This window comes from Echinococcus granulosus (assembly GCF_000524195.1).
Source record: "Echinococcus granulosus chromosome Unknown EG_S00070, whole genome shotgun sequence".
Lineage (NCBI taxonomy): Eukaryota > Metazoa > Platyhelminthes > Cestoda > Cyclophyllidea > Taeniidae > Echinococcus > Echinococcus granulosus.
In genome coordinates this window covers 36,616-64,472 of record NW_020170450.1, presented here as the reverse complement: position 1 = coordinate 64,472, position 27,857 = coordinate 36,616, and the positions used below count along the sequence as shown (strand labels likewise).

General features: G+C 41.3%; 3 protein-coding genes across 3 annotated transcripts; 1 reads left to right on the top strand and 2 right to left on the bottom strand. All coding sequences in view use genetic code 11, as the record gives it.

Moving 5' to 3' along the window:
- Positions 1 to 2,243: 2,243 nt before the first annotated feature.
- On the bottom strand, positions 2,244 to 4,022 carry EGR_07108 (hypothetical protein; the record flags this gene model as incomplete). Its single annotated transcript, XM_024496357.1, has 1 exon — positions 2,244 to 4,022. One exon carries the CDS (start codon positions 4,020 to 4,022, stop codon positions 2,244 to 2,246), a length of 1,779 nt encoding a protein of 592 aa, XP_024349198.1.
- A 4,991-nt stretch (positions 4,023 to 9,013) lies between these two features.
- On the top strand, positions 9,014 to 16,308 carry EGR_07107 (Cytosolic carboxypeptidase 2; the record flags this gene model as incomplete). The annotated part of the gene is made up of 15 exons (XM_024496356.1): positions 9,014 to 9,304; positions 9,342 to 9,471; positions 9,750 to 10,143; positions 10,361 to 10,515; positions 10,557 to 10,635; positions 10,939 to 11,017; positions 11,470 to 11,659; positions 13,209 to 13,410; positions 13,453 to 13,567; positions 13,627 to 13,806; positions 14,015 to 14,118; positions 14,169 to 14,267; positions 14,312 to 14,418; positions 14,501 to 14,814; positions 16,291 to 16,308. 15 exons carry the CDS (start codon positions 9,014 to 9,016, stop codon positions 16,306 to 16,308), a joined length of 2,457 nt encoding a protein of 818 aa, XP_024349197.1.
- A 2,144-nt stretch (positions 16,309 to 18,452) lies between these two features.
- EGR_07106 (Fructose-1,6-bisphosphatase) lies at positions 18,453 to 27,231 on the bottom strand (the record flags this gene model as incomplete). Its single annotated transcript, XM_024496355.1, has 6 exons — positions 18,453 to 18,662; positions 20,454 to 20,570; positions 21,503 to 21,640; positions 21,914 to 22,316; positions 23,190 to 23,364; positions 27,147 to 27,231. The coding sequence occupies 6 exons, from the start codon at positions 27,229 to 27,231 to the stop codon at positions 18,453 to 18,455; spliced, it is 1,128 nt and encodes a 375-aa protein (XP_024349196.1).
- Between the last annotated feature and the right edge of the window lie 626 nt (positions 27,232 to 27,857).

Sequence of the window (27,857 nt, the reverse complement as noted above, 5' to 3'; positions counted from 1 at the left end):
CCACCCCCAAGTTGCCCGCCGCCCGTTTGTCCACCACCTCAAAAACCTTCCTGCTGCCCACCTCGGATGCTAACATGTCAAATGTGCCCTCCGAAGACTGCTTTACCCTCCTGTTGTCCAAAGATTCGATCCGCTCCTAACTCTCAAAGCTGTTGTCCACCTCCGATGCCGCCTTGTTGTCCTAAGCCATCATGCCTGATTGGCTGTCCAACGTGCCCACCACCTTCAAACTGTTGTCAGCCATCACAGCCACCATCTCACAATCTTCTAGCTTCAGCGATTCGTCCAAAACCGCCTTGTTGCCAGAATCCCCGGCCAAAGTGTTGTCCAGATGCTCCACCAGCACCACCGATTTGTTACATCAGGTCAATTTCCTGTTCCCCTCCGGTGAACTCGTGTCGAGGTTGTGCTGTTTCCCCTTCGCCTACTTGCTGTCGACCTACAATGACAAGATCAACATCTTTATGCGGTGATTCTGGAGGGAGTAAGAACTGCCAATCTACGCCCTGTCCTGGGGGTCCTTACTGTCCGAAAAGGCCGCCGTGTCCACGACCAAATTGTTAGGGCCACGTGAAATGGAAAATCTGCCAGACTACAAGTTTTATTTCTGGTCTTCTTTCTTTTTTCATTCTCTGCGTTCATGTTCTTTTATTTATGTTTGTTAATTTGAAGAATATACTATTATTTTAACCTCAGATTATCGGCGTCTTGTTACTTAGATAGGATTAAGTAGTATATGTCTTATAACAGATGGATATCGCGTCTAGAAAATTTTGATGTAATTGCTTAATAATTAGATGGTATATTTAGGCAAAAATGATTGCTTATGCGTCTAATAATTTTGTGCTTAAAGGATATTCATTGGCTTAACTAGTGCAGACCAATTTTGGTCGCCTACGATTCATCCCTCGTGTTGGTGTCATGGGAGGGGTCTACAAGCTTCTTGGCTATTACAAAATTTGCGATAAGCTTAAATTCCACTTTGGTGACTGTAGTTAGCAAGTTTGCGCCGAAAAAAATCAACAGTATTAAGTCTTACTGGCTGGGTACTTGATAAAAGCGTTACAAGGACTCAATTCAGACCTACGGATAACAGTTGCTGATAGATCTTAGATTGGAATAATCTATAGCAGCAGTGAATTCCAAAAAGGTAATATTTATGACCACCATGTGCAGATGGGGTGTCTGTTTATGGTGCTGGTAACTGAGATGAACGTTTGAGTCATCCTGCTGCAACGACTTGTCGTAATCAGTGAGGGCCCCAGAAATGCGGGCGTAATGAAACACCGTTCACTGTGTTCCGGACTATTGTCCTCAGAATTTGCAGTCTCGTATACTTAGATGCCGACATCGTTTAATCGCGAAACCTTCCTTGCACCTTCATGTTTGGTGGCTGCAAAAGCTGATTCGGGTTATGAAGCACTCAAAGGGAGGCGCGTCACTGTCAAAATGGCTCCCTCTTCTTCATAATACAGGAGAGATGTTAAGGTGTCAAGAGTAACCCGTGAAAATGGAATATCTTGGCGAAAGCGCTTCATAAGGTGCATCGTAGACAGAAATTATCAGATAGGCAATTATGAGTGGGGTGCTCCCGGAGGCGTGCAGGAGCGCTTTCACCAGGGTCGGTATGAACTAGTCACTCAGTCGTGTTTCTCTTCCTCTTAAAGCAGGGGAAGCTAGAATCTCCTATTACAATATTCATCCATGAATAGATTCATATTTTACTAGAGGGTGGCGGATGAGGTTTGCTGTCTAGTCCCTATTCTCACCTTTCGACCTTCGTATCCTCCCTCACGCACCTGAGTAGTTACCACCTTTTGTAGGCATTATGCATTTACATGATCACTGACGGAATCGAATGCACATTATTCAATTTATCAAGGTTGGGAAATGGAGGCGACAGAGGCTAACTGCCACCTCATAAGTGGCAGGTGATCTTACTTTGAGCTGTCAGTTGTAATAAGGCTGACCTACTTATCATATTAAAGCCACTTATGACTTGTGACCAAAAATTTTGGCACGATGGATGCCTATTGTTACTCGTTTCATCTCAAGCAGTTCTCGTGTACATCAGATTAGCAGAAGTTTGAACAACACCAAATTGTTCGTGCCACTCTGGAGCCGCCTAATTCAAAGTAGCATATTCAAACAAATACTGATGATGATAGTTGTGTAAAATTAATGTCAGAACATAAAAACAGAAAATTTTGAAGGAAAAAAATAAAAAAAACAAAATCTTCACTTCATTTTTTCATCAGTACCTCTCGTGTGATGTATCTTGGAGAACTTGCCGCAGCTAAACCAAGTCTCATTATACTCGAGGAGATTGTCGATGTGTCTGTGTCCTCAGGTAGGATTGGTGTCACCTCTGGATCAAATTCAACATCTACTTCACAATGATTAAGCGCACATCCACAATGGCTACTCACTCCATCATTACTGGGTTTTTTTTCAGGCACAATATAGATGGACTCCGTGGAACAGGCATCATCATCACAACAGGGGGATCCCTTTTGAGCAACGGTGGACCTCCATCGAGGAATAGCCGCGGAACAGTTGCGTGGAATGAAACAGATTGAGCATGGCCTGCATCCCTTGCAAGGATTCTGCTTCACCTGTGGCTGACACTCAAATTCCACGCTGCAAGTGGAGACTGGAGTTTGACAACACTGATCGGTTGATTGGCATGACAATTCAACGCATTGTACCCATTGGTGGCGTTTATCCAGTTCAGAAAACGTCTGAACACAATTGTCTCGCAATATTGGGGTATAGGTGTTACCAAACCATGCATTCGAAGTACTCACGCCCCCACCTAGTGTAGAGCATGAGTATCGTCGATAACACGGCTCCCCTCGGCCCAACTTGGTGCCAGCTCTTCCCTTACAGGGTCGGCAGCAGAAAGTGAAGTCATCGGTGCAAGACTTGGTTCGCGTAATCACCTGGCACTCTGAGTTACTCGCTCCTGTGAAACAATTTTTGGAATCGTCCTTAAGTCGAACTTGATTTCCCTCCTTTTGGCGCAGAATAATCTCGAATCCGCTGTCGCCGCAAGAACTCTCCAGTTCGCGTGTTGTGCCGGGGTTGCCTTTATCGCGACACAAAATTCCTTCGTCGAAACGTCTTTTGTGACGAGAGCTAGAAGGAGGTGGAAGTTCGAAGTTAACCTTTAAATTTCCATCACAGTCACCAACTTTGATTAGTAGGGGTTCCTGTTGGGACTTCCCCGAACCTTTTCTCTTCACCAGGTATCTGCACGAAGAGCATGACTTATTAGTTGAGCTGACAGAATATCTAGAAGGCTGGATTGGGCTTGAAGGAGGAACTGATGAGCAATAGTCTTCTGAACATTCGTCGTCATTGAAGGCGTCAGCATATGGACCTGGTGAACGGTTCTCATAAAAGGAGCTGGAATAAGAATCTGACGATTCATGAATTCTCAGCACGGAGTCCTGACAGTCACTCCAACGTTTCTCAGGTTCCATGGAAATTTGAAGGGTTCTTTTGGAAATAATGCGAGGCTTTCGAGGCACACGATCGCATAAATTGGTCCATTTGACACTTTGGGGGGAATCTTTGCATTCTGGCAACCTGCCTTGGTGACGAGATTTACAAGAACAACTTGTTACCTCACTTACATTATTTGACTGAGCGCCTTCGAGATAGCCCTCTTCTGGAGACGCAACCATACGGGGTGGCGATGTATTATCAACATCACAGCCATGATAATCTATGTTGACATTGCGTTCGCTCGCCTCCATGATACTACTAGATGTCAAGCCATAATTTCCATCTGTTTCGTTGTTAAAATTCGGTGAACATCCCATTAGAAGAGCTGTGTCTGAAAGAGAATTCTCCCCAGATTCATTGAGATTTATTTCCACAGACTCTTCATTTTCCGGAAAGGAGTTGTCAAACCCACACAGCTTAAAAATGTTACTACTGGGAGAGAAATTGTCAATTTTTGATGGTCCACTTCTAACTTTGCAGCCTAGAGGGATGTCAGTGTCATATTTTTCCATGGCAAAGCTGTTGTTAGGTCAAATTTGACCCTTTGAAAAGCATGGAGCTAGGACCTTGACAAAGTCATGTCAAACATGTGGCAAATGCGTGGTGAACCCTTATTGATTATCGATTTTGTGTGACACGCTTCCACATGGCCGCTCATGGAGTAGGGTCCAAAGAGGACGCACCGAGTCCTCGTTTCCCTTTTCCCCTAGAAGAATTATTCCTAATATTTGCGTAATATATTTCTATTAACATCCAGCATTAAAAAATTTATTTTCACTTGATTGCCAATCAGAAAGTAAACTGGGAAACATTTGGGATGGGAACCACTTTTCAAGATGAAAAAGGGATACCGTGACGTCACAATCAAAAATTCGAGTATTTTGTTTACTTTACAAAAAGATTTGTTGGTAATTTTTTGGAGCTGATTTGAAAATCTCTCCATAAATAACAATTGCAAGACCTCTAGATTGAGATACAGATTTGACAATGTCGCTGCCACCGGGATATCGCGGGCTGCAGTCACTCGGGGGTGCCCTGTAAGTGACTTTCTCAACAAGACCCCAAACTGGTCCTGAAGGGCTTGTAGCCTGGCCACTAGCATAAAGATGGGCTGAACGAATGGTAGCAGAGGCGGCATTACCATGGCTTAATGATATTACAAATATGGCTGATTTGTGAGAATATTTAAATAACCAGCCCATTGAAATATGCAAGTTAAACAAGAGATTTTCGTGTACTTATATGTAGCTCCCCTAAACATCTCTGAAGGAGAATTAAGATAGAATACTCGGGTAGACTATGTATCACCAACGCACAAAGGGTTGAGTGTCTACTGACATCTTCCAGGAGCCATGCCGTCCAGTGTTACTACAAGGGCAGAGCTTTAAGTGCCCGCGTAAATAAACCGAAGAGATAAACAATCTAGCTGGCACATACCCACTCTCTTCTTTTGAGCATCTTCCACGGCGCTCTCCTTGGTTAACCTCCAGCTCAAGCCATCTCAGCGCAATCAGTGCTGTAAGAGGGCACCCACGTCCCGGCCGTGTCAGTCATCAGTTCTGTTTGCAAAGGAAGAAATGTTTGATTCCTACGTCATTGACGCCCCTTGGCAGTTCTACTAGAAATGGAGTTTTGTCCTAAATGGGAAGTGGTTTCGGAGATGTGGATTGTGCTGGTCATCACGCGTTTATTGCTAGTCCTAGTCATTTGACGCGGGACGGGGTGTAAAATTATTGCTTGAGGACAAAAATTTGTATTCGTTTCTTCCGGCCAATTTGTTTTCATTTCAGAGCCGCCCATATATGTTTACCTGATTCCCAATCAGTTAGTAAAGGGGGGACTCTGCTGGCCATCGCTCGTGCCCATGCCTGGCGGTGGGAACACTGCCTCGAAGGCAAAGTCATGTGCCAAAGAATGGGTTTGAAAAAAGTTCCATGGGGGTGGAAAAATCGCTTCTCTTCCTACTTGTCGTGTTGTTTTCATTTCAAAACTGCTAATTTGTATCTGTCTATCCGGTTCTTTATCCAGCTAATAAAGAGTTGGTGGAGGTATCGCGAGTTCACATATTTCATATCCTCATGCCGATACGGTCCACAGTTTCATTACAAAACTTTTCCAGGTGGTTCACAGCTGGCGTTGATTTTGCCATTAATAGTTCTGCAGATCACGCAATTAGGGTAGTTGCTGAAGGTAGACGTTATTTACAACCCTATCAATAAAGATCGTCACCGATTCTTTCATCCGTAGCGTATACACTTCTTCCGCCACTCTAATATCAATCACCCAGGATAGATGCCCTCCAAGATCGTGTCTCCTTTCTGCTGGTACCAAAGTATCACCCTGAGACGTCTCTGAAGGCAAAAGAAGGCATAAAAATCAGACAGAACATTTAAATGTAGTCTTCGTGCAGTAAAAGTTGGGGCTACTGGTATGACCCGAACGAAGGTGCAATGGTGGAGCATCCAAGTGACCTTTTTAACAAAACCTCGGGTTAAACAAACAGCCAACGTATTACGTTTTGTCTTTAAACTATCTTGCTGTCATAAAATGTGCAAAAAGAGAGGTGAGAATTTTGGCTACTAAATTTTTGAAAAAAAATAGTAATTTTGAAAAGCAGAAGGCAGTAACTATTAGGGGATAAAGGCAAAAATAAAAGGAGGCAAATTCAATGCAGTGAGCGTAGGACTGCTGACCTTGAAACGTGATCACTAACACAAACAAAAAAGGCGATTTTTTTATGCAGCTCATCACTATGGTGAGATGCACCAAGCACAGGCCACTTATTCCACACTCCTGATACAGCATGGCACAAGTGGGAATTTGACGGCGTCTCATTTGGGGCTCGCACCTGAGGTAACTTTTATTTTCTATTGTATTAATACCTTTTTGTGTCTTAAACACGAATTTCCTCCAGTCTTTTTTCATGTAAAGTTGTAATACTTTCTTGATGTTAAGTACCTGAACTTCTGAGCCCCTCACAAGGAGACAAATAGATAAGCTAGTGAGGGGTATGGACGGCAGGATACCATATGACCAAATGGTAACCCAAATCGTAGGTTTCGTAGGACCTCAATAGTTGGATGTCGCCGTTTTTTGAGCATCATCTCTCCCATTCTCCGTGGATATTTCTTTTAGTTATTGCTTTGTAAAATCACCCCGACCAAAGTTATGTTAGTTTACTGAGCGAAGGCGACGTCCATCTTTTACAATTTCCTCCTCTATGTATACTGGTCTGTAAAAATTTGCTGATACCGTCTTGCTTACGGTTAAATTATGCCTTCGGACAATAGGCGCCATTTGTCAATCGCTGCCTGGGTTTTGAAGTAGCTAAACAGAAGTAAAATATTCTATCTACTCCCTTTTGCCGCTTTTACTTCACTTCAATGCAGTCCAGGATCCGGTGAGCTCTTGAGAGGTTATATTTACTGACACACTACCTCGACCAATAGTTTGGACGTCTCCGAGATGCTCCTGTCTAGCGCTGTTTCACTTGCTGGGCACTTCCTACCGAAACAAGAAATTGGGATGGAGACAGCTTGGATTCACCTTCCATTGTGATCCCCAACAAAGCTAGCCGCCAAAAGCACTTGTCTTTTTGTCCATCACAACTAGTAATGCGGTACCCTGAGCCACTCTTAGAGATCCAAAAAGTCTATAAGAAGTAAGATTTGCTGGCCTCGTGGAGAGGCTCTGACACGTATGACATGTTAACACGGGGAAAGATCAAAGCTTCAGTGACTGGAGAGTGCATGTGATACAATCCTGGAACGAAAAAAATTTCCTTTGTTGAAGTGTTAAAAATTAATGTTAACTGTGATAAATGTTTTTTTTAAAGAATTTGGCTCAAATGTGCCCTTAGCTGATTTGAAGGAAGATGGTCAAACTTATTTCCCTAAAACAGGACAAGAGTACGGATGGAACCATTCATCCACTAAAACAGATTATGGAGAGAAAACAAATAGCTCTGCTTCCCCCTCCAAGTAATCATCGTCTAAATCATCTTTTTGTTACAAAAAATGGCCTTGATTACTTTTTCTCCTTTTGCCAATTTTAGTTGACCAAATTTTATCACTCGAATGCCGCCGTTTATACCAGCCAAAGACACAAATCAAATGGCTTTACTCTCATAGAACAAAACTAGGGGCAAGAATGCAATTCGAGAGCAAAATTGAAATGTCAAACTTGGTATAATGAGCTGACGTTCATGTGGGTGAATCACGACATCTTGAAGATCGTAACCCTTATTTGTCAAGGAATTAAACTTTGAGATTCGGAACCTTTAACATAAACGACTTGCCGGCAGTCCAAGTGGCTGCATCCGCTTTTTAAATGCGGGATTATGGAAGGGTTCCATTTTGTGGAGTCACTGGGTTCTGACTGGCATTGCCTTATTATTGTCGACACTAGCACCCTTCAAGTGTCTCCTCATCATTATTGACCAATGACAAGGAAGAATTCTGGAACTAATGCAAAAAAGGCTTGTGGGAAATTTTGGTACATGAACTAATTCTGAGGTCACAGGCATCTCCGTGAAGTTTGGTGAAATTTTTCCGATGGCCTAAGCACAATTGCGATATTAACTCATTTTCAAATGAGAAAGAAGTTGTAATCTCTAGAAGCAAACAACTAGCGATAGCCTCTGCTACCTCCGATTTTATCTTACATCAAGTTCATGCACATCCAGTTGATTTCCTCTGCGGTCGTGGGATTGGACAATGTCAAGAGAAGGTGGCCCCCGCTTCGAATGGTGCGAAGCGGAAATGAAGGGCAAAAGACGAGGGTGAGGATGAAGACGAGGCAGTATCTCTCTCTCCCTATCTCTCCTCACCCACTCCTCTCTTGAAACCTGAGTCTGCTACATAAGGTCATGCTTTGTCTTGTGGGAAGAAGAGGACAATGGAGAGGAATATGCCATTTTATCCAACCGCTTGACTGACCCAGGCTGCTCCCGATGGAGACTCTCCTTCCATCTAGTTGACATTGAGTGGATAGAAACCAGTCGCAACTATTTGACCTCCAGCCGTATTAAACAATGAGTTAGTGGGTAGTTAAGCGGATACTTCTTTCGGAAGAGCTTAATAAAAAGTCCATGGCGCTAGGATAAAGATTTCTGCTAAACTTAGGCCACATTAGAGATGCCAGAGACTTGTCATACCGTGATTCCGTTCAGCATCAATCTTATTTGTATGTCACACGGCCACAGTACAGATTAATCGCCGTCGACACATGTGCCCACTGAGGGGGTTGAGCTCTCTGTATATAAAAGCATGACGGATAAATAACATTTCAAATTTTCAGCCATTCATAACCACGGTTACGAGATTCGACTAGTATTTTAAATGACTGTCACTTTAGAGGAGAAAAATGCAGGCTGAAGATACTTTGGTAATGTTAAATAAAGCAATAATTATTAAACATCAATCAAAATCTAAAAATTGGCAAAAATTGAAAGTGTGTCAAATGAAAAAGCTGCAATTGCTTATAATATTGCCTTAAATTTAGAATGACCACCCATGAGTTAGCGTTTCCGGGTCACTTGACTCCACCCGATATCCAGGCGTATCAACAATTTTCCAACCAATCTGGCAGTCCCCTCCTTTCAACATATCGGCTCCGTAGCTTTCGAAAATACACGCCTCTCTTAATTGACGGTGTTGATGGACGTCTCAATCCGGAATCCTTCTACATCAAGTCTAAATCTGCTGGCAAGCTTAGGCGAAATCTCCCAGTACGGGCCATTTTGCCAGTAGGCAGATTTTTGGGACTGCCTCCGTTGGATTTATTTGAAAATGAGGTGGGTTCTAAAGCAAGTCGCTTCTAAGATGGTTCAGGACTATCAATCAGAAGAAAAAAAAATCCGTGAGCCATTGGCTATTAATGGATTGGAAATTAGACGACCCAACTCAATTCATCAAGCTGTGGACGCCTATATGAGGAGCGTCGAGGTTAAAAGCTCTTCAAGTACCGAAAAAAACACAAAAATAGAAGCCTTATATGGTTTTTTAATGCCTGAGCCTTCTCTCCATACCTGGAAGATGACTAACGAAATTGTTGAAATGCTCCTTGAAGGTCAAATCTCTTGGAAACAAATTAAAGCCAACTTCAGCTGTCACGAACCAGAAAAACAAGAAATTGAATTATTTTGCCAACTTTCACCCCTACAAAAAAGGGTATACTACATCCAAGCTCCTCATTTTTTGAACCCCCCTAGACCATTCATTTTAGTGCTTCAAAATTAGGATTTCTCGTTACTACCAAAAGCAAAAATACCTGCTTCGAGATTGTCGATAGATGGGGTGTGAGAAGAAATATTAACGGCCCGTTCTGGCCGTTTGGTTTGGGGCCTCTTGGTCCTCCACCAAATCTTCGGGATGGAGTTGAATTGTGGGAAATTGATAGGACACGTCAGATGCGAGAGAAGGTCCTTTCCAAACTGGAACACCTCTTTGTCAGACGGCCAATGGGAGAAGTAGAAGATAATGCGGCCTTCAGGCAACCAATCGTGGTGTTTGATACAGATTCGAGTCCACCAATGGAAGTGAGAATTAGAAGAGCGGATGTTTTGAAAGAGGAGGGGCTATTGATCTTTGAGTCGAGATTTGAGTCGGGCAATCTGAAACAGGCTAGAAGAATGTGAGTTAATGAAATTTTTAACCTGTGTGAAAATGCTAACTTTTGTGCACTATAAATACCCTCAAGGAGATATTTAGGGACTTCCCTAGGACATAATAAAGTAAAAAATTGTAGTACCAACCAACCTTTTTACAAACGCTATGCTGTTCTTCCCCTTTTTAACTGCTAGATGCTGACATATGAAAGCATGTAAAACTATCTGGCACATTACTTTTAGTGGCACCTACGAATACGAACTTGTGTTGACTCCAGATCTAGTGACCGAATCGCATGTCCAGTGGTACTTCTTCCAGCTAGCTGGCGCCCAGTGTGGCGTGGAGTACACCTTTCGTATCGTAAACTTGCTTAAAAGTAAACGGCTAGTGAAAAGTGGTACGTTTTAATCCTTTGCGTTTACAATCGCTTTTATGTAGGCGAAAAAATTCTATTTCATTCAAAGAAATTGGCCGAGAAAACGGGTAATGGATGGACCAGAGTTGGAACGGATACAAGGTAAAAAATTAAAAAATTATGCTTATTTATTATCAGTATCATTATTAATTGTTAATAAGTTGCTTTAAAGAGTATGAATCAGGATAGTTTGAGTTGTTATGGTTAGTGAAAATCTAAATTTTCCTGTAATCGATCACAAAGACAACACAGAAAGGCAAGTAAGAAGCTAGTTTAACTTGCAATTTCGCCAATTTAAGTGAGTGTAAACATGATAAGCCCTTTTAAATGTTTGTTTTGATAAAAATGAAATAAGATAAAGTGAGTTGCATTTGCTTTGTTTTGTCTGGCTGCATTCTAACTCAGCTACGGGAGGAATCTGAGGTCAGAAAAAAATCCGGTCCTGAAGAGGGGCACTACCTACTACGAATTAATTTGGAAAATGGTAGGTGGTGTAAGTGCATACTTCCCGATGAAAAACAGGCAAGTTAGACGGTTTGTGTGGTTCTTTGTGACTTGAAGAAGAGACTTTGAAATGCTTGTATTATAAGCCATAAGTAGGTGTCAGTTGGCCAACAGGGCAACTTTTTCTCATTCCTCGTCTTCCCGTACTTTTCCGAGGCATGAGCAGCGCCTATTTTGACCTGGTCACAGTCGAGAAGTGAAAGTGAGATAGCAAGGGATGTGGCTAGAGTTAGGCCTGATTGTTTCCTTATAGCGATGAATTACTTCACAGTGAGCCTTTTTCCTGTTGGAAAGAGCTAACAGATCACAGCCGTGTTTAGTCTAAATGGAAAAAAATGTAGATTTTGAGGAGCTGTTTGACATTTTTTACATTTTGCTGCAACATGAAACCGGAGAAGTTATACGGCCGCCTGACAGTTATACGACTTTTAGGTTTTTCCCTACAATAACGATGTGTGCGTATTTGCCCACTGTTATCCCTACACATATACCGATTTGAAAGTGGACATTAGTGATATGATGCAAAGGGCGGGAAAGTTACCCTCCGGCAGTGTTAGATGTGAGAAGTTGTGCTCCACTTTTGCCGGAAATACCTGCTTTCTCATAACTATTACTGACCCGGGTAAGTCCTTCGCATCTGGCATAATCTACCTTGCTTATTGCCCCGGGGTGTCATTTTTCCCTTGCCCATAGACTGCATTGTCAAAAGACTTAAAAATGGAATCTTTTATAACTTTAGTTTTTAAAAAACTGCTCAGTTGAGTTTTGTCTCTTATTAATAACTCGTTAACAAAGTGAATGCCATCATACTTCATTTAATGCATAAACTGTACAATGTCGAAGTTTCCGAGCCTCCATTCAGTACTCCAGTCAGCGGCTTAAAATTTGCAAGAAAACTTTGCTGGATTTTTTAAGTAATGAAGATAGTGGAGTTATGATTAGACGATGAAGCCTCAGTTGAATTTCACCTTTGGCACCCTATCAAATTCATTGGTCAAAAAATCGCCTTTTGGGGTAAAAGGTTAAAAGGCGGAAAAAAGATCCATCTAGACTGCCAATCTTTAATCCTTTTATGCAGAATCAGGTGCTTTTATGAACAAAATTCGAAAGAACTTGGAGCACAGTACCTAAGTAGCGTCTATTGTGTTGTCACTTTGATTGTCCTTTACCTTGCTGTGGGTAGTGTCGCATTTAAAGTCGATCTGCACACAATACTGACTAATCAGGAGGAACTCGGCAAGAGACCCGCCTAGAATTGGCTTTTAGAACCTTCTAAGACTCCTGAAATCCAAAAATTGTAACGCTGTATCCGCGGTCATAGGCAACTCTGACAGTTTCAACACTGAACTTGAAATGGGCAGCTGGGTGAATAATTGGGTAAAGTCGTTAATGGGTAGCAAGATAGATGGGTGAATGGCCAAAAGTATTATCTTATAGATGAAATATCTTGTAGCGGATTGGCAAATATAAGAACGAGTGGATCTGTAGACAAGTGGCCTGAAGAAAGGTAAAATGATCAGAAACGACTGACGTTTGGTAGCTGAACGAAATAAGGGTTGATGTTTAGATATGGGACGATGTGCAAGAATTTGATGAATGGTTGGATGGATGGACTGGTGATTAGACGGATAAGATAGGAAATGTACACACTTGAGCGAGTTTGTAATGTGTATGCCATGATGGATTGGCAATTTGGTAGACTGGGCACGGGTAGACTGGTAGACTAGAGTTGCTTTCAGCTAAGGTGTGAAGTATCTGTATCAAGGCAAACTCCTTCTTTGTTGTACGTTTCTCCTTTCTTTTAATACCTTTAACAAATTTCTTTTTTGTTTGCCATCCTAACGGCCTATCTTTCTTTCAGCTAAAAACAACTTTTCATTGAGTGCAAGCTCAAAAATCTGTCTCGTTTCATTATAATACACTAGTATCATTCAAACCTACCATTCATGCTAGAAGTAGTTAACGATGGCATAAAGTATTGAAGCACTATCCTCCATTGGATGCATTAACATATCTGATAAATAAAGTGGATGCATTAAAATGTTTCCCATTAAAATCATTTGTTTGTAAATCCTTTAAAATTAGTAAATTTAATTAGGCTTTCGCTATGCAACTTATAACTGAGGGACATTCTACTGATAAATAATTAAGTAGATGTTCCACTTTGCCAGCGATTCCGGATAGTGAGAAATATGCTGCAGTTCTTACTGCACGCGTTCATCCCGGTGAAACGGTTGGTTCGTGGAACATGAAGGGTATAATGGAATTCCTGACCCATCCGCGTAACGAAAAAGCTAAGGAATTGAGACGTCGGTACGTTTTTAAGCTGGTCCCAATGTTGAATGCAGATGGAGTCATAGTGGGAAATTATAGGTGAGAGGAGAGAGTTTGATATTCTGTAATGAGATATTTTAGATGTTCGCTTGTTGGTAGAGATGTCAATAGGACGTACACTATCTATGGGCCGGATAGTATACCAGAAGTGCACTATACGAGAAAACTTGTACAGCACTGTCAGGAAATCTGCAAAGTAATTTACTATCATGAACATGGGAGATTATTTTGATCATACTGATATTGCTTTCACAGGATGTGATATTCTGCGATTTCCATGGACACAGCCAGGCCTTCAATGCATTCATCTACGGAACAGACTCCGAATACCGATCTGTTAGCGTCGGAGGTCTAATCGAACCACCCAAGACATATCTTACAAATCCAAAACAATACTTAGTCGACAGAATGATTCCCTTTCTGATTAGCAAACAAGTAAAAAGATTTTTACTTCGTTAAAAAAAAGAAATTAAAATTGCTTATTTATTTCACATACAAATCCATCAAATTTAGTCAAATGCGCATACAAAAACCCCTTCAGCCAATAAACACGATTGCTACTTAATTTATGTAAAAGAATTTTTTCATTTATTTACAGGATCCACGTCGATTTTCCTTCCAAAGTTGTCGGTTTTCCTTACAGCCCTGGCGAGAGGGATGCGCTCGGATATCCCTATGGCGGCTGTTCAAATTAACCCACTGTTTTACCATGGAAACGTCACTTTTTGGCACCAATCTAGAGCCTGGGTATGTCAATTCATTCTTCAAGCCTAACTCTCCTCCTCGTTTAACCTCAGATCCACTCTTCGCTACTTCGATCGCGGAGACCTTCAGGCACTTGGCCAAAGCGTCGTCCTAGCTCTCTTAGAATTTCACAAAATTCAAAGCAACGAAACGTAAGCCAGAAGTGATTGCAATTACTGGTACTTTTTAACAGTAGGTTTACGGAAACACTGATTGAAATGGGCAAAGCTATGCTGCAAGAGATGATGCTTAATCGAATCGTGGCGATGAGAACAAAAAACTCTCTGAAATCTTCAAACCCTAGTATTGCTTTATCTAAAAATATGCCTTAAAGCTGTTACTTGAAACTATTTAAGTAGACGTGTTTAAACTACAAAACCTTTAGGGCAACTGGAAATTAACAAAGAATTAGAAAATAATATACACTCTGTGGATGATTTTGCGAGTGCCTTCTATGAATATGGCGATCTTTTGGTGGAAGGAGAAGAGGTCGAAAGTAGCAGTGCTTCTGATGCCAGCTCCATCCGTGATTATGACTTCATTACGGAAGAGTCCCAAAACATGGAGGAGGGGGAAAACTATGCGCCAGTGATGCAACGCAAAAGGCGACGTCGCAAGCATCGAAAGTGTAGGCGACGAAGGAAGAATCGGAGGCGTAGACTAGCACTCCAGAAATCCGCATCAGAAAATAAACCAAAGGTTTTTGATTATTTATCGTATGGCTGGTTCTACTTACTTCTTATAAGTAGCTGCTCATCTTAAAATTCAAAAACATCCGATGCTTACATTGATGTGTTTTATAAAATGGCAGAAATCAGCGAATACTCACCTGAAGAACTATTTGTTATCTTAAATGTTAGCAATCCCATTTTTTGAACGCTGTGTTACAACTTTGTTACTTTTAAGGTAGCTTAAAATTCCTCCATTTTCTTCACTACAATATGCAAGCAATTCATAAAAGAAAAATGTCTGCTATATTTACCACCAAAAATGAATTAACCTCACCAGCCCGCCCTTCGTAAACTTGTGAAATTCAAACCGTAAACTGCGGTTTGATCAAAGAGAGTTTTAAGAATTGTCACATCAGGCCCAGCCTTTATTTTTAAACTCTTTTACCCTCGGGCTAATTGGTTTCCACAATTAATTAACTTGTTTTTTTAAAATAAAACCCGTATTTGATTTTCCAAATAATCAGAAGACACGCCTACACAATACATATTTTACTTTTTAACCAGCACTCTAGAATGTCCTTAGCTTTGGTGGCTGTCCTAGGGCAACTTAACTGACCCAGTATCCTGATTGTACCAACTTGTGGATGGAGGATTGTGGATGAAGACAGGAGTGTGTGGATTCGAGTTATGCAAGTGAACAAATAAAAAAGCGCAGCTGTCGTTATGCCGGTTTTTTCAAAATTTAAACCCTGTACGCACATTCGAACGCCTCGAATGGTTAAGCGTGTCATCTGATCTTCTCACATGTATTTCGATGAGCAAATGCAAATCAACAACTATTTTTTCCAAGCATTATCATCAGGAAGTTGTGGGTAAAACCAAATGATGCAGCTCCTTTTCCATGGCTATTCAATAAAGAAGCTGTTTTTAATTGTCTACCAAGGTATTCGGGGAATGGCCTTCATAATTTTTTTTGTCCTTTTGGTATTCCTTTGACGAATGGTTATGCGTGATTTTCCATTACCGCAAGGAATAGAGGACATTCTCGAAGGTGAGACATCATCTACCATTTCTGATGGTAGTAGTAAATTTCGCTGTAGCATCTTCTTTAAATTCCGTGCAACACCTCGTATGCACAGCTCCTCCAGCTTTAGAACCAATTTAAACTCGCTTTGTATGGTAATCATACTTAAATTCCATCCGCCCGATTCAACCAGACGAGAGTAAAGCGGACTAAATGACCAACTTCCGTGTTCCACACCTCATCCGTGTAAACAATCGTAGACATTTAGCAGGCTCGTGTGATTTACTAGCTATTTACATCTAGCATATGAAGTCCTTTCCTGCTTGACGGAAGTTAACGCCCCAATGACAAATTGATGAGCGCATTGTTTACTTACAGCAAACGGCTCCTTAAATTTTGCACTTCGAAGCTAAGTTATTCACTAAACAAAGGAAACTGCAGTTGTAAACCTCTTTTTGTTTGCACTTTTTTGTTTCCTAGGCCCTGGTGATCAACTGACCATCTCAGGATTCATATTCCTTTCCTGCTTTTGCATTAAGATGTCTTATTTATAAATAATTTAATAACTTCAGCAATTTTAACATCTTATTGTCCCAAATATTAAAATAATGAGTTTTTAAGGTTCCTTTTAGGGGAATCGACGCCTCTATAAAACCACCTATACCACTTTCCCTAATCAAGCGGACCAACAGTCTAAGAATCTATCAATGAAAGATGTCTCACTTCTAATTAGTGTCTCATCTGCTACCGATTCAGCATTTTACGACCTTTGTTTTCAAAATGAGGGACTCATTTGGCTTGTTTTAAGCGAAGATTTCCTTGCGCAAAAACACAATTTTCCACCCCTTAATCAGGCTGATTCACAGTCCGAACATCAACCGAATGGACCAATAGAGAGCGGACGAGTGGAAAGGCGTTCTTCTTCCAAACGCGTATCTTCAGGACCTCAAGTGAGGATCACTTTTTTCTGCTGGGAGAGATTTGAGACATGAGTACAATAGGCGGGTAGGTTAAGGTTGCCACTGCCAATTACGATAGGCGACTTATTTCACTCACCCACCATCAAGCCCCCGTTAGCCTGTTTTGGCTAATCTACCATAAAATGATTGCACAATCGACATCACATGATAAAGTCATATATTCAAGGCAAAACAACGGATGTGAGACGAAAGTGGCGATTGCAAGCTGACAAGAATGACAATTATGAGGTAGTGTATTTCTCAGGGACTCAGCAGCTTCGATACATGAATGAAGGACCAGAATCTCCGTGGATGAAACTGAAGGAATAACTGGATGAGTAGATGGAAAGATAACACACGGATGGACAGATCTAAATGGATGCATGAACCAGTGACAAATACACGAATGGGTAGAAGCAAAGCAGTTTGGACAGGTATCCAGGTAAACAGATCATTGCGTGATATTACGGATGACTGGATCTGAAACGGATACATTTGGTGTAGATTGAGGGATGGACGATCAGAAATGACAATGTGTGCTATAAAGACGAAGCTCCGATGGCTTAATCTTTAGCCCGTACGCATTGTCAGTACCGTCAAATACTCCACTTAAAAGTCTCATTGAATGAGAACAACTACGTCTTTGTTATTACATCTCGATCTAATTAATCCACCTTTTCCTCCTTCAGAAATGCAAACATGACCCAGTAGGAAGAATGGGAAAAAAGAAACCGCCCAATAGAACGGTGCTAAAACTGCCCATGCGTTCCCCTTCCCTGTTTGACCTTGAAGTCGCCTACACCAGCCAACCAGAGACAAGAACAAAGCCAATTGATAGAAGTAACTTCATCCGACAACGAAGGAAAAAAAATTTCCCTAGTCGATTAGCTTAACTTGGAAAATAAAACTCGCCTATTTCGAACTTCGAAGTCTACAAATGGTTTTGTGCTCTTTTGGGGCCAAAGTCAGCTTCCGGGTTCCTAATAAACCAAAAATAATGCCGCAGCAGGGGAGTAGTCAAAATCAACTTTTTTTCTGGCTCATAAATTTAATAAAGTTCACGAATCGCCGGGATGTACAGGGAATTTGACAAGCCAGCCTAACCTCGGATGACAATGCGAGCATAGCAAGCGCCGGTAGCCGGGGTTATTGCTAAACACGGTTTTGGAAAACATTATTTTCTGTAACAAAAAAAGCAAAAAAAACCACACTTTTTGTCTGCTAATAGAGGGATGCTTCTCTCAGATGCCACTGCGATGACTCGATTTAGCAGCCAACCCACACCCTAAAAGTGTCACATGACAGAATGATAAACAAAAGCAGACTTGCCATTGGAAAGTACCAACCTGCACTCTAGAATGAAACAAAGTGGCAGCACAGAAAATGCCTCAAGGGATGGGAGAAATGAACGTTGGCTAGCTAATTTCTACGTGGAAGTTATATCCCATTCTGATAAGCGGTTTTGACCAAGTAAACGAACCAGTCAGCCAGGATGCACCACAGCAACCAGATCTGAGACCAAGGCGGTGATGATGCAGTAAAAGTGGATGACGAAGTGGAAGTAGCAATTTAATGAAAACCATTCATTAATTAATAAGGCTTTTATTGTTTGATCAAGGTTACTCAATTGTCAAAGCTAGCAGATCATGAGAATAACAACAGTGTAAGAGTAGGGACCTAATTTTATGCCACGCAGTTGTCACCTTTTCCGGCTTCAGCAAGAAATTGGACAACCTCGCCCACATCTTCTGAACTGCCAAGGTAGATGGGAGTCCGTTGATGAATGCGAGTTGGTTTAATGTCCAAAATGCTCAAACCATTCTTTGCCATCGCCTTGCCACCAGCTTGTTCTACTATGTAGGCCATTGGAATACACTCATAGAGTAATCGTAGCTAAAAAGAACAATCGGGACACTGAAGTGTCCGGCAAAAGGCACGTAAAGTTGCAAAAAATGTTGGCAGAAAAAAGGCATTCCTTCCACGAGGGATTAATGGAGAGATAAAACAATGAAAGACTGGAAGGTGGGTGAATAAGTAAACCGAATGGATGGATACGAAGTGGATGGGTGAGTGGAAAGGTCGCTGTTTCGCTACTATCTGCCAAAGTGTACGAATTGTTAAGAATGTCAAGTCGCATCGCGTCCCTTCGCAATTTGATCGAAGGTAGGCTAGGGATGCCTGCGAGCCCTGAAAAACCGTTCCCGTTCAATTTCCTAGGAGTGCCAACTGTGCCCAACCTCCAAACATTCCGTCTCTCCTGATTGCTTTGTATCAAGCGGAGATGTGTCCGATGAGTACTGACGCCCACTCAAAGGTTGAGGTAAGTCAACTACTAGAAAAACGTGCGACTGAAATCATCAGCACACAGACACTCAGGGCGGACCTCGTTCCCTAGCCGCCATAGCTGTGTGCACCGATCGTAGTCCCCACGATTACGCATTTACGTCGGTGACAAAGACACCTGCCCTGAAGTCTTTGTCATTTATCTGGTTGGGTATTTGGATAGGATGCTGGCTATGCGAACATAGAAACCCCAGTCTCCAATATCTACCGACAAGGTTTACGCCAGCTAGACGTGGGAGTCAGGAGATGGATAGATTCCTGCTCCGAAGGAAGGTTTAATGGATGCACGAAAGGGATGGACGCACAAAAATATGGGTTGGTAGTTACATGGCCGGAGTAAGGAACACAACGAACCTAGAGTGAACTAGAACAATCATAGCCAAAATTCCAGACTTTTTTCCAAGGCCGATGTCTTCCCCACACCTTCTATTTACCTGATGGATTGCCAGAGCGATGCACTAGTGAAGGAATTAGACGTAGGGACGGTTGTACTGGTGGAGAGCCAGACGGTTGCATGGATGAATGATTAAATGGACGATTGAACTAATGGATGGATGATAAGTGATTTTCAGCGCATATGTCAAAAAAGATGAATAGGCACTGAAACAAATATTGGAACGAATCTCCAAAGAATGGATAGAAGGCTGGGTTGAAGAACAGCAAGATGATGAAAAATGGGTTGATAATGAAATTATTGTACAGATGAGTAGAAAAAAGGGTACGATTGAGCCGACAACTAAATCCGTGCTCGGATGCATAGAGCAATTGATAGAGTCAAATAGTTGAGCGGTGTCAGGTAGGAGGTAACCGCTAAATAGGTAGGAATGATGGTCGGATAGGCCTGAGTAAGAGGAGAGGGGAGGCGGGGGAACGAATGGATGAGAGGCGGTACAATGGAATGTAGGAATGGTTGACAGATGAAATCTTGACAAGTAGGCAGCTAACTGATTGATATGATGAACGGGTAGAGTGAAGGATGAATGGATAGAAGGTGGAAAAGATTCAATCCATGGACTCACAAAAGAAGGGCAAATTAACGAACAGATAGATGAAACACACAAATCCCAATTATTTGCCAATTGTTTGTAACTTTGGGTGGTTTGGTAAGAACACATTTCAAAAAAATGGTGCTCACAAACTCCTTGAAAGTTAGGCCACCTTAATTTTCTCTCACCTTTCGACCAAATCTCCTCCCAATTCCTTTTTTAAAAACGGCAAGTATGCCTCCAATTTAATCTCATTTCCAGTTTTAAAAGTATTTATTTACATATCATCAAATTCATTACCTACCAGATGAGTATGGAACAAACGATTCGTTGATCAGTAAGTAAAGGGACTCACCTTGCCTTCAGGAGCAGTGCTTAGGTCGGGATAAAGAAAGATACCTCCGTAGAGCAAGGTTCGATGAACATCGGCTACCATGGATCCAATGTACCGACTCGCATAGGGCTTACCATTCTAAAATAAATAGATCAGTATAAGTTCACACGCCAAGATGAAGAAAGCGAAATAAATTAGGAAATTTGACCGGCTTCCCATAAATGTGTGATCCTTGTACCACGTGATTCTGTCCGTCTGCGATTCAGAGGGGTTCTTCACCTATTTTACTCGGTTAAAGGCTCACTACTTTATTCATTCCATCCTCCACCGACGACGAGAGGCGCAACAAAAGTGAACAAGAAGGAGATTGCCTCAGTCATTTTACTTTTTTGTTGGTCCAGAGTTCACTTTACATGTGGTTGCCCAGTGCCAGGAAAAAGTGGGGACAATGGGCTATCTTCCGCTACCTCTCGCCCCATATCCTCCCATCTCTGAGTCTACACCTTTTCACAAGAAAGACAAATCCTTTCCTTTGATGGATTAATGGACTTTGGCTAGTTTTCAAGATCACACTTGTCTCATCTCAGCTAGGGATTTCCACAACCGCAGATAACATCCCTGCTTTGAGTTTCTAGGATCTATTTTTCTTCATGTCTAAAGCCAGCCCGTGCGCATACAGTGCACCCGCAGCCTACTCAGGCTTATTGGCAACAAATAGCTTCGTATTGAAGTCGTTATCTCTCATCTGATCTGAGTGGAAGCTCGGCAGGAGTTTGTAACAATCTTCGAGTTGGATTACTGTGTTTGGCGCTGCATGGTGTTGATAAAGCTCAGTCATAAATGTTTGAACTTCATTAAGTTAATAGCTCATTGTAACTGATTCCCTATGTAGTTCTTCATGCGAACCAGGCAAGGTTTTCTAGGGTTGAAACAACACATGCCTTGAAAATTACCATTTAGGAGTAGTCAAAGAACCAACTCTTATCACAAATCAAGCAGTCAGACAGCAAACAATCCTTTCCTAACAAATTAGGTTCTCGGGTTAGATAAGGTTAAAAATAAGAACAAACCTTTGGGAACTTCTTTTCATGAATATAGTTCGCTATGCCTTTGAACCAACAGGAGGCGTAGCCTTCGTTAATGGAGTAAATTTTGCCGCGTTTGGGAATCGTAATATTCGGTGAAGTGAGAATGAACTCGCCCAAGGACTAGGATCACAAAAATTATGACATTACACGATTGAAGAAAGAAGGCAGCTGCACATATAGATGAGCAAACTGAATTAAAATCGGGTTGATGAAATAGGTGAAAGATTCAGTGAACACAAGGTGGGTGGATGGGCGGATGAATTGATGCATACGGTATGGATGGACAGATGGATAAGGGAGGGATGGATGAATCTATAAGGTGGGCGTAGATGCCAGATGGATGGAAGCATGCAATGAATGACATCTTCCTATCTAATTTGTTAAGAATCTCACCGGATCCAGCGTGAATCCATGCACTCCCAATCCCAAGGACAGCACAATCATCGTCGAGCTCCCATAGATCGCATATCCTGCAGCCACCGCATTCCGTCCGCTCTGCAGTGCCTCACTCAGGTCCGCTCGACTATGATCTTGGCGCTTTCTCCGAAACACTGTAAAAATTGATCCCACCGAACCCAAGCAGTCAATATTTGATGAACCATCCAGCGGATCGAAAGCCACAATATACTTTCCCTGGTGTGTTGGTTCCACAATAATCGGTTCTTCGTTCTCCTCCGAGATAAGCATGCAGGTAGTGTAGGACGAAATCATCATGTTGATGAAGAGTTCATTGGAAATGACATCTAGCTTCTTCACTTCTTCGCCTTGAATGTTTGAGCTCCCCGTGAAGCCATAGCTGCAGTAAAGACGGTGAATCTATTAAACTGAAGAGTCTTCTAGCAGTGACACGTGAGTACGTTTGTGATTTTTTCCCGTAGCTGGTTTGGTTCAGAGATCTAATTCAAAGTGGGAAATGTAACAAAGTGCTGTCTGTGGCTAGAAAAGCGAAGATTCAGACAACATCAACATCGGCGTTGACGTAGTTAGCGAAAATATGCACCACCACCACCACCAATGAACTCTATAACCTCGATGTAAAGCAGGTTCATGATCATCAAATCGTCGTGATCGCAGTCTCGGCGATTAAGCAATGGATGGGTGAAACGTGTCTACAGACGATGACCACTCACATTGTTGCGAAGCTCAATGTACTATAGAAGCGCACGCATAACTCTGGGGAAATCGAATAGGTCAGTGTGGTTCCCTGTCCGAAAAAAAATGAACTATTGCAAAAAAACATCCCGTAAGTTCCACTGTGAAACAACTAAGCCCAGCCCCAAGTCATTGCAGTGAGTCATTTTGAAGAACGCATGAACTTCTTTGATTCCATAATAACAATTGAAAGCGGACGGAGGATTACTCGAGAATCAATGCTGACAAACGAATAGAAAGGGGACTATATAGTATGCCGTGAATGCTTTCAGTCTACCATAGGTGCGTGACGCAGCTTCTGCGCCAGTTGTAAGGGCACAGCGCGGTCCCATTTATCTTTCGTCCGACCGTGCATACTTCTTACCTTCCTTTTGGGATGTGCAGGATCTTGTAATGTATCCTCCAAAAAATTAAGCATCATTTGTGAAATCTCAGCTACTTCTATTTGTCTGACTTATAATCCTCATTAACGAACAGCAAAAGTTAAAAATGGGGAGGCAAATGTACGGTTACTTACAGTTCGGCGATACCCGCCTTCCTCACACCATTTGAAATCGCCTTCACAGCCGTTTGAATTCCATTCATGAGTTGCGTCAACTCGCCGGAGGCTGCGGGGTACTTCATCTGCTCGTTGATAATGAATCGAGTCAGAGTCATACAGTTGGTGTCGATTTTGTGGGAAGTCATGGTGCCTGAAACAGCAAACAGCCAAGATCGACTCCAATTTACTAAGAAGGTGAGACTACAGGATTTGGCTTAGCACATAAATTATATGGAATACTACCAATGACAGGCTTATTAGGACATATTTATGCCTGGTGCTGTTTCCAAATTATATAAATGAATGCTTTACTCTACGATAACTAATGTCAGAAGATATGACAGGTAAAGCGGGTGTTTACTATTCACCTTCATCGAGTTCTTTTCAACAAATGAAATGAAAAAAGACAGCACGCCGCTTCAATTCTGCCTCTAATTCCTCTAAAAAACCCATATGTACGCTCGATAGTGTGGAAATACCAGAGAAACGGTACTAAGGGTTTATTATATCGCTTTAATGAGTGGATACCTAATTTATAGAAGACGAGGTAAGTGGCCTTATTAATTCTACTATACAATTTTTATTGTCGACATGGAAATAAAGTGTCCGTATAATTTGTAGACTAGCGTTTAAAAAGCGACAGTTTAGTCTACCTAGAATTAGATACATTTTTTTAATTGTGTATGTGAACACTGCCATGCTAAAAGTACACATATGCTGGGTAAAAACAGGCTGATATTTAACACACAAACAGGAAGTCTTTCATAGCATAATCTATGATACAAACACGGAAGAGGATGTTACCAAGTAACCTCGATTCCTCCCAAGATTGGAAAGTATCTTTGCAACATATATGTAGAATTCGCTTCGATGATACAGGTTTATACAGATTGATAGATTTTCCAAGCACAAGAGGATGTGAAAAGTTACAAAATGGTAAATGAAATTTAAAATGGCATTTGTAGAGGGACAAGTAAGCTGCTGCTTATCAATGGTAAGCAAGGACTATGAACTATCATCTAAAATACCCAAGAACTAGAAGTAATTGTAAACGCAACGAAAGCAGCTTTGAATTAATGGACAAAAACTGTGCAAAGTTACAACCCTCAACGAGATGTTAGAACGTGTTGTAAGGGAAAAATGTGATCAAGATATTAAAAAGCAACATAAAAAACAGAAAATCCACTAAAATCAGACCAAATATCATTCCTTATAGCTATGATAAAGTCAAAAGGCTTCCGTAGACTGAAGGTGAAATTCTAACAACCGATCTGGTCGAGTTATATTGCGACGGATAAAAACAAAACCCGCTACTAATAGATGTGACAAAACAAGTTCCACAAAAAGGCAATCGTTCCATTAAACCAGAAAGAGAAATTCAAAATGATTTCACAAACTAAGTCGGCTGCGAAAACACAAACACCCGATGAAACAATACCGCTAGAGAAGTTCCATTTTGAAAGAGGAAACAAATAAATAATTAACCGGGTAAAGTGCATTCACACAAATTAATTGTTAGTCATGTCCCATCAGCGCACTACGCAAAACCGGCAACAGAATTGCCCAAGCACGAGGTAGGCTCATAAAACGCTCAGCAAGCTACGGCGACCTTTACGCAATGTTTGCGTTTGACTGGCTTAAATAAACAAAAAAATTTTTGCAAAGAATATTTTAAAGCTGAAATTTAAAAAATTTTTAAATGTCTTTTAGCTCACTTTAGTGAAAAGCAGAAAGCCGTTCTTTGTGCTACTGTAACTCATGTTTTGCAGAAATTACAATTTAGAAGAACGGATGAATTAAACAATTGCTTTTTTATTATCTAATGAGCAATACCATTTATTGCACCCTAAACACAATTACTGCATGTATGTCTCTAATCGGTCCCAGAATAGCCAGAGAGGTAGTGATTCCTTTGTGATATTCATTAATGGTTTTGCTTTTTGTCACCATTAATCTATGTAGTATAACGGGTAAGATTTTTTTGTTATTAGTCTTGCCTTGTTCGCACACTAGCAAACATACCCTTTTGCATTATTTGAATTTTAGAAAGTGCTGGAATAACTGTTAAAATGATTTTAGACTAAGAAGGTGTATATTATCCACAAGCGACTGACCATTGTTAATCAGTATCGGCTTCCGGTTACAGCCAAGCAACACCAATAGTAGAATGGGAAGACCAGATTTGAGCAAAATCTGAAGAATGAAAAAAAAATTTGATCGAAGTAAAATAGTTGCTACTTAAATGGGTAGTTCAAATGCTTAGTTTAATTGCTACTTGATTTTTGGTACCGAGTAATAGGCTCTGTATTGATTTCTGGTCCCCTGAATAAATATTTACACACCTATGTGTCCTGTATGTAAGACAAGCCGACAACCTCCAGCGGTTACGGACAGTACCTTCTGTCCAGTTCGACCCGGAAACGAACCTATTTCGCCGTCCCATTTGGGAGACATCATTCATCTGGAACACTGGTGTTTATTAGCCACCCTTTTGACACATTCCAGTCTCGTGCGTCCATGTTATCTACGCATTCGACCTGTCAGTTACCTATTCATGTGTCTCATCGTTTTGCAATTGATCAAATAACTCATTCATCCATCTTTCTACTCAAGTCAGACTTTAATTCATTTGTCAATCTCTCACTTCCTCCATCCATCTACTGATATTGCTAACTCTCCTTTTATTTATCTAACCGTCGATCTGTCGATCAGGCCATCTTTTAGGTATACTTGATCGTCTTTTGGTTGGCTACCAAAACCATTAATTTGTCAAGGAGTTATTCCATTGTTAGATTCATTTATCCTTTCACCCATCTCCAATCCATTCAGTCCTATCTATCCGCCAGCTCATAAATTTAACAACGCGAAGCCGTCTTGTTTCTACCGACCCAGATTTATCCAAAAATCCATGTATCAGCCTATTTGGTTCCTTTACTCCGATGACCTGCTTCAAAATATTCATCAGTGTTGGAGAGATAGTTAAATTAAAAATATAACGAGTTGCTTTAAGGTAATGCACATTGGGCAGAGAAATTATGAAATAATTGTGAGATGAATGAATGGGTGGATACGGGTTGAGTGGGTTAAGAATGGATGGATGGATGGACGGACACAGGATGGTTGGATGACACGTCAACACTTCACTTCCTTGCTTTAACCACTCGCCTACCTTCACTACCTTCACCTTTAGTTCCGCATATCTGGTTCACTTCCAAAAGTTTTTTATCAAACAGGCTAGTAGCCTGATTTTGTGAGATGGAAACAATTAGTCTTTTCCATTTTCACCGCTTTAAATGTCTTTTGCTTAAATTTTTAGTAAATTTGAAGGGCCTCCTATGCTGTTTAATTACGATGAACGGAAAGCCTCCCGCGCAACCGAAATAAACTAAACCTTTTGCGTAATTATCTAAATAACTTCAAACGTATTTCATTTTTTTTCTGCCCAGTTATCACCATAACAATCCATTCGGACGTAAGCCTATTAATTTCACTCCTCCTTAGCTCTTTTCCCTTTCTCTGGAAGCACACAAACAGGGATGCCTGGGCCCAGGCTATTCACTTTGCGCGTGATTGCGCAATGGCAGGAAGGGAAAAGAATGAGAGAGTATCATCTTCTCTCCCTTTCTCTGTTCACACGTAGTTTGCTTCGTTTTTATGTGAATAGCACGCTCTTCACTTATGGCTCATTTTTGGCTGATTTATTGCCTCTGGCACTTTCCCACCTTCAAGGTGTACCATTTTTTGTTGCACTGAGCCAAAGTATGATTGTTTGGCTGTCAAAAAATCTAACACTCCATTGTGAGCAATTTCGTAAGCAGTCTACGTTACAAATGCACACACGAAGCTAGCACAGTCTTCTAACGTTGAAAGTAAAATGTCGTCTAAAGGTAATCAATGAGACGCCCAATGAAAAGGCATCTCTCATTAGAAAACAATCAGTCAGGCCGCAAGCAATCTTCTCCACACAGTGCGTTTTAGAACCTGCGGAGATGGTGATGATCTTAGGTGTTGGAGTCATCCTGTGTTTATGGATGGCTTCAAACTTCAGCCACGACTCTCTTACCTAAGGCGCTTTGTATAGATACTATTGACATTTCGAAAGTGGTGCATTAATCGATCCTCAAAAATTCATCACAAGCTCTGAAATGTACTTTCCAACATTGCATTTACTTAGAATACCACAAAATGCATTGTACGTGCAGTTTTTCTAGCATTAGAAGTGACTAATCTGGCATCGTAAAAAACAATCTCATATCGCATCAGTTTCATTCAGCATCGCATGTGTAACAATTCATAGTATGAGAAAAGTAGAAGAGTGTCAAAAGTATGGATAGACAGATTCATACTCATGCTTTATAACGTGTCACAACAACCACAATTTTCAAGCACTCAAAATATTCCACAACTTCTAGCTGCGAGGTGCAATGTAGACCCACACTATCTCCTTTTGGCTACCTGATATGGTTTTAACACCTAATACCAATGTGTGATTTCACCGCAAATTCCTACCTCCAAAAAAAATTATCAAAGTGCCCAAATCATTAAAACGGTAAAAGGACAACTTAGAGGTCCACCGTTCGCTGAATTCGGATTGGTTATAAGTGATGTCACGCGTAAATCGATAACAGCCAATGAACGTCTTCC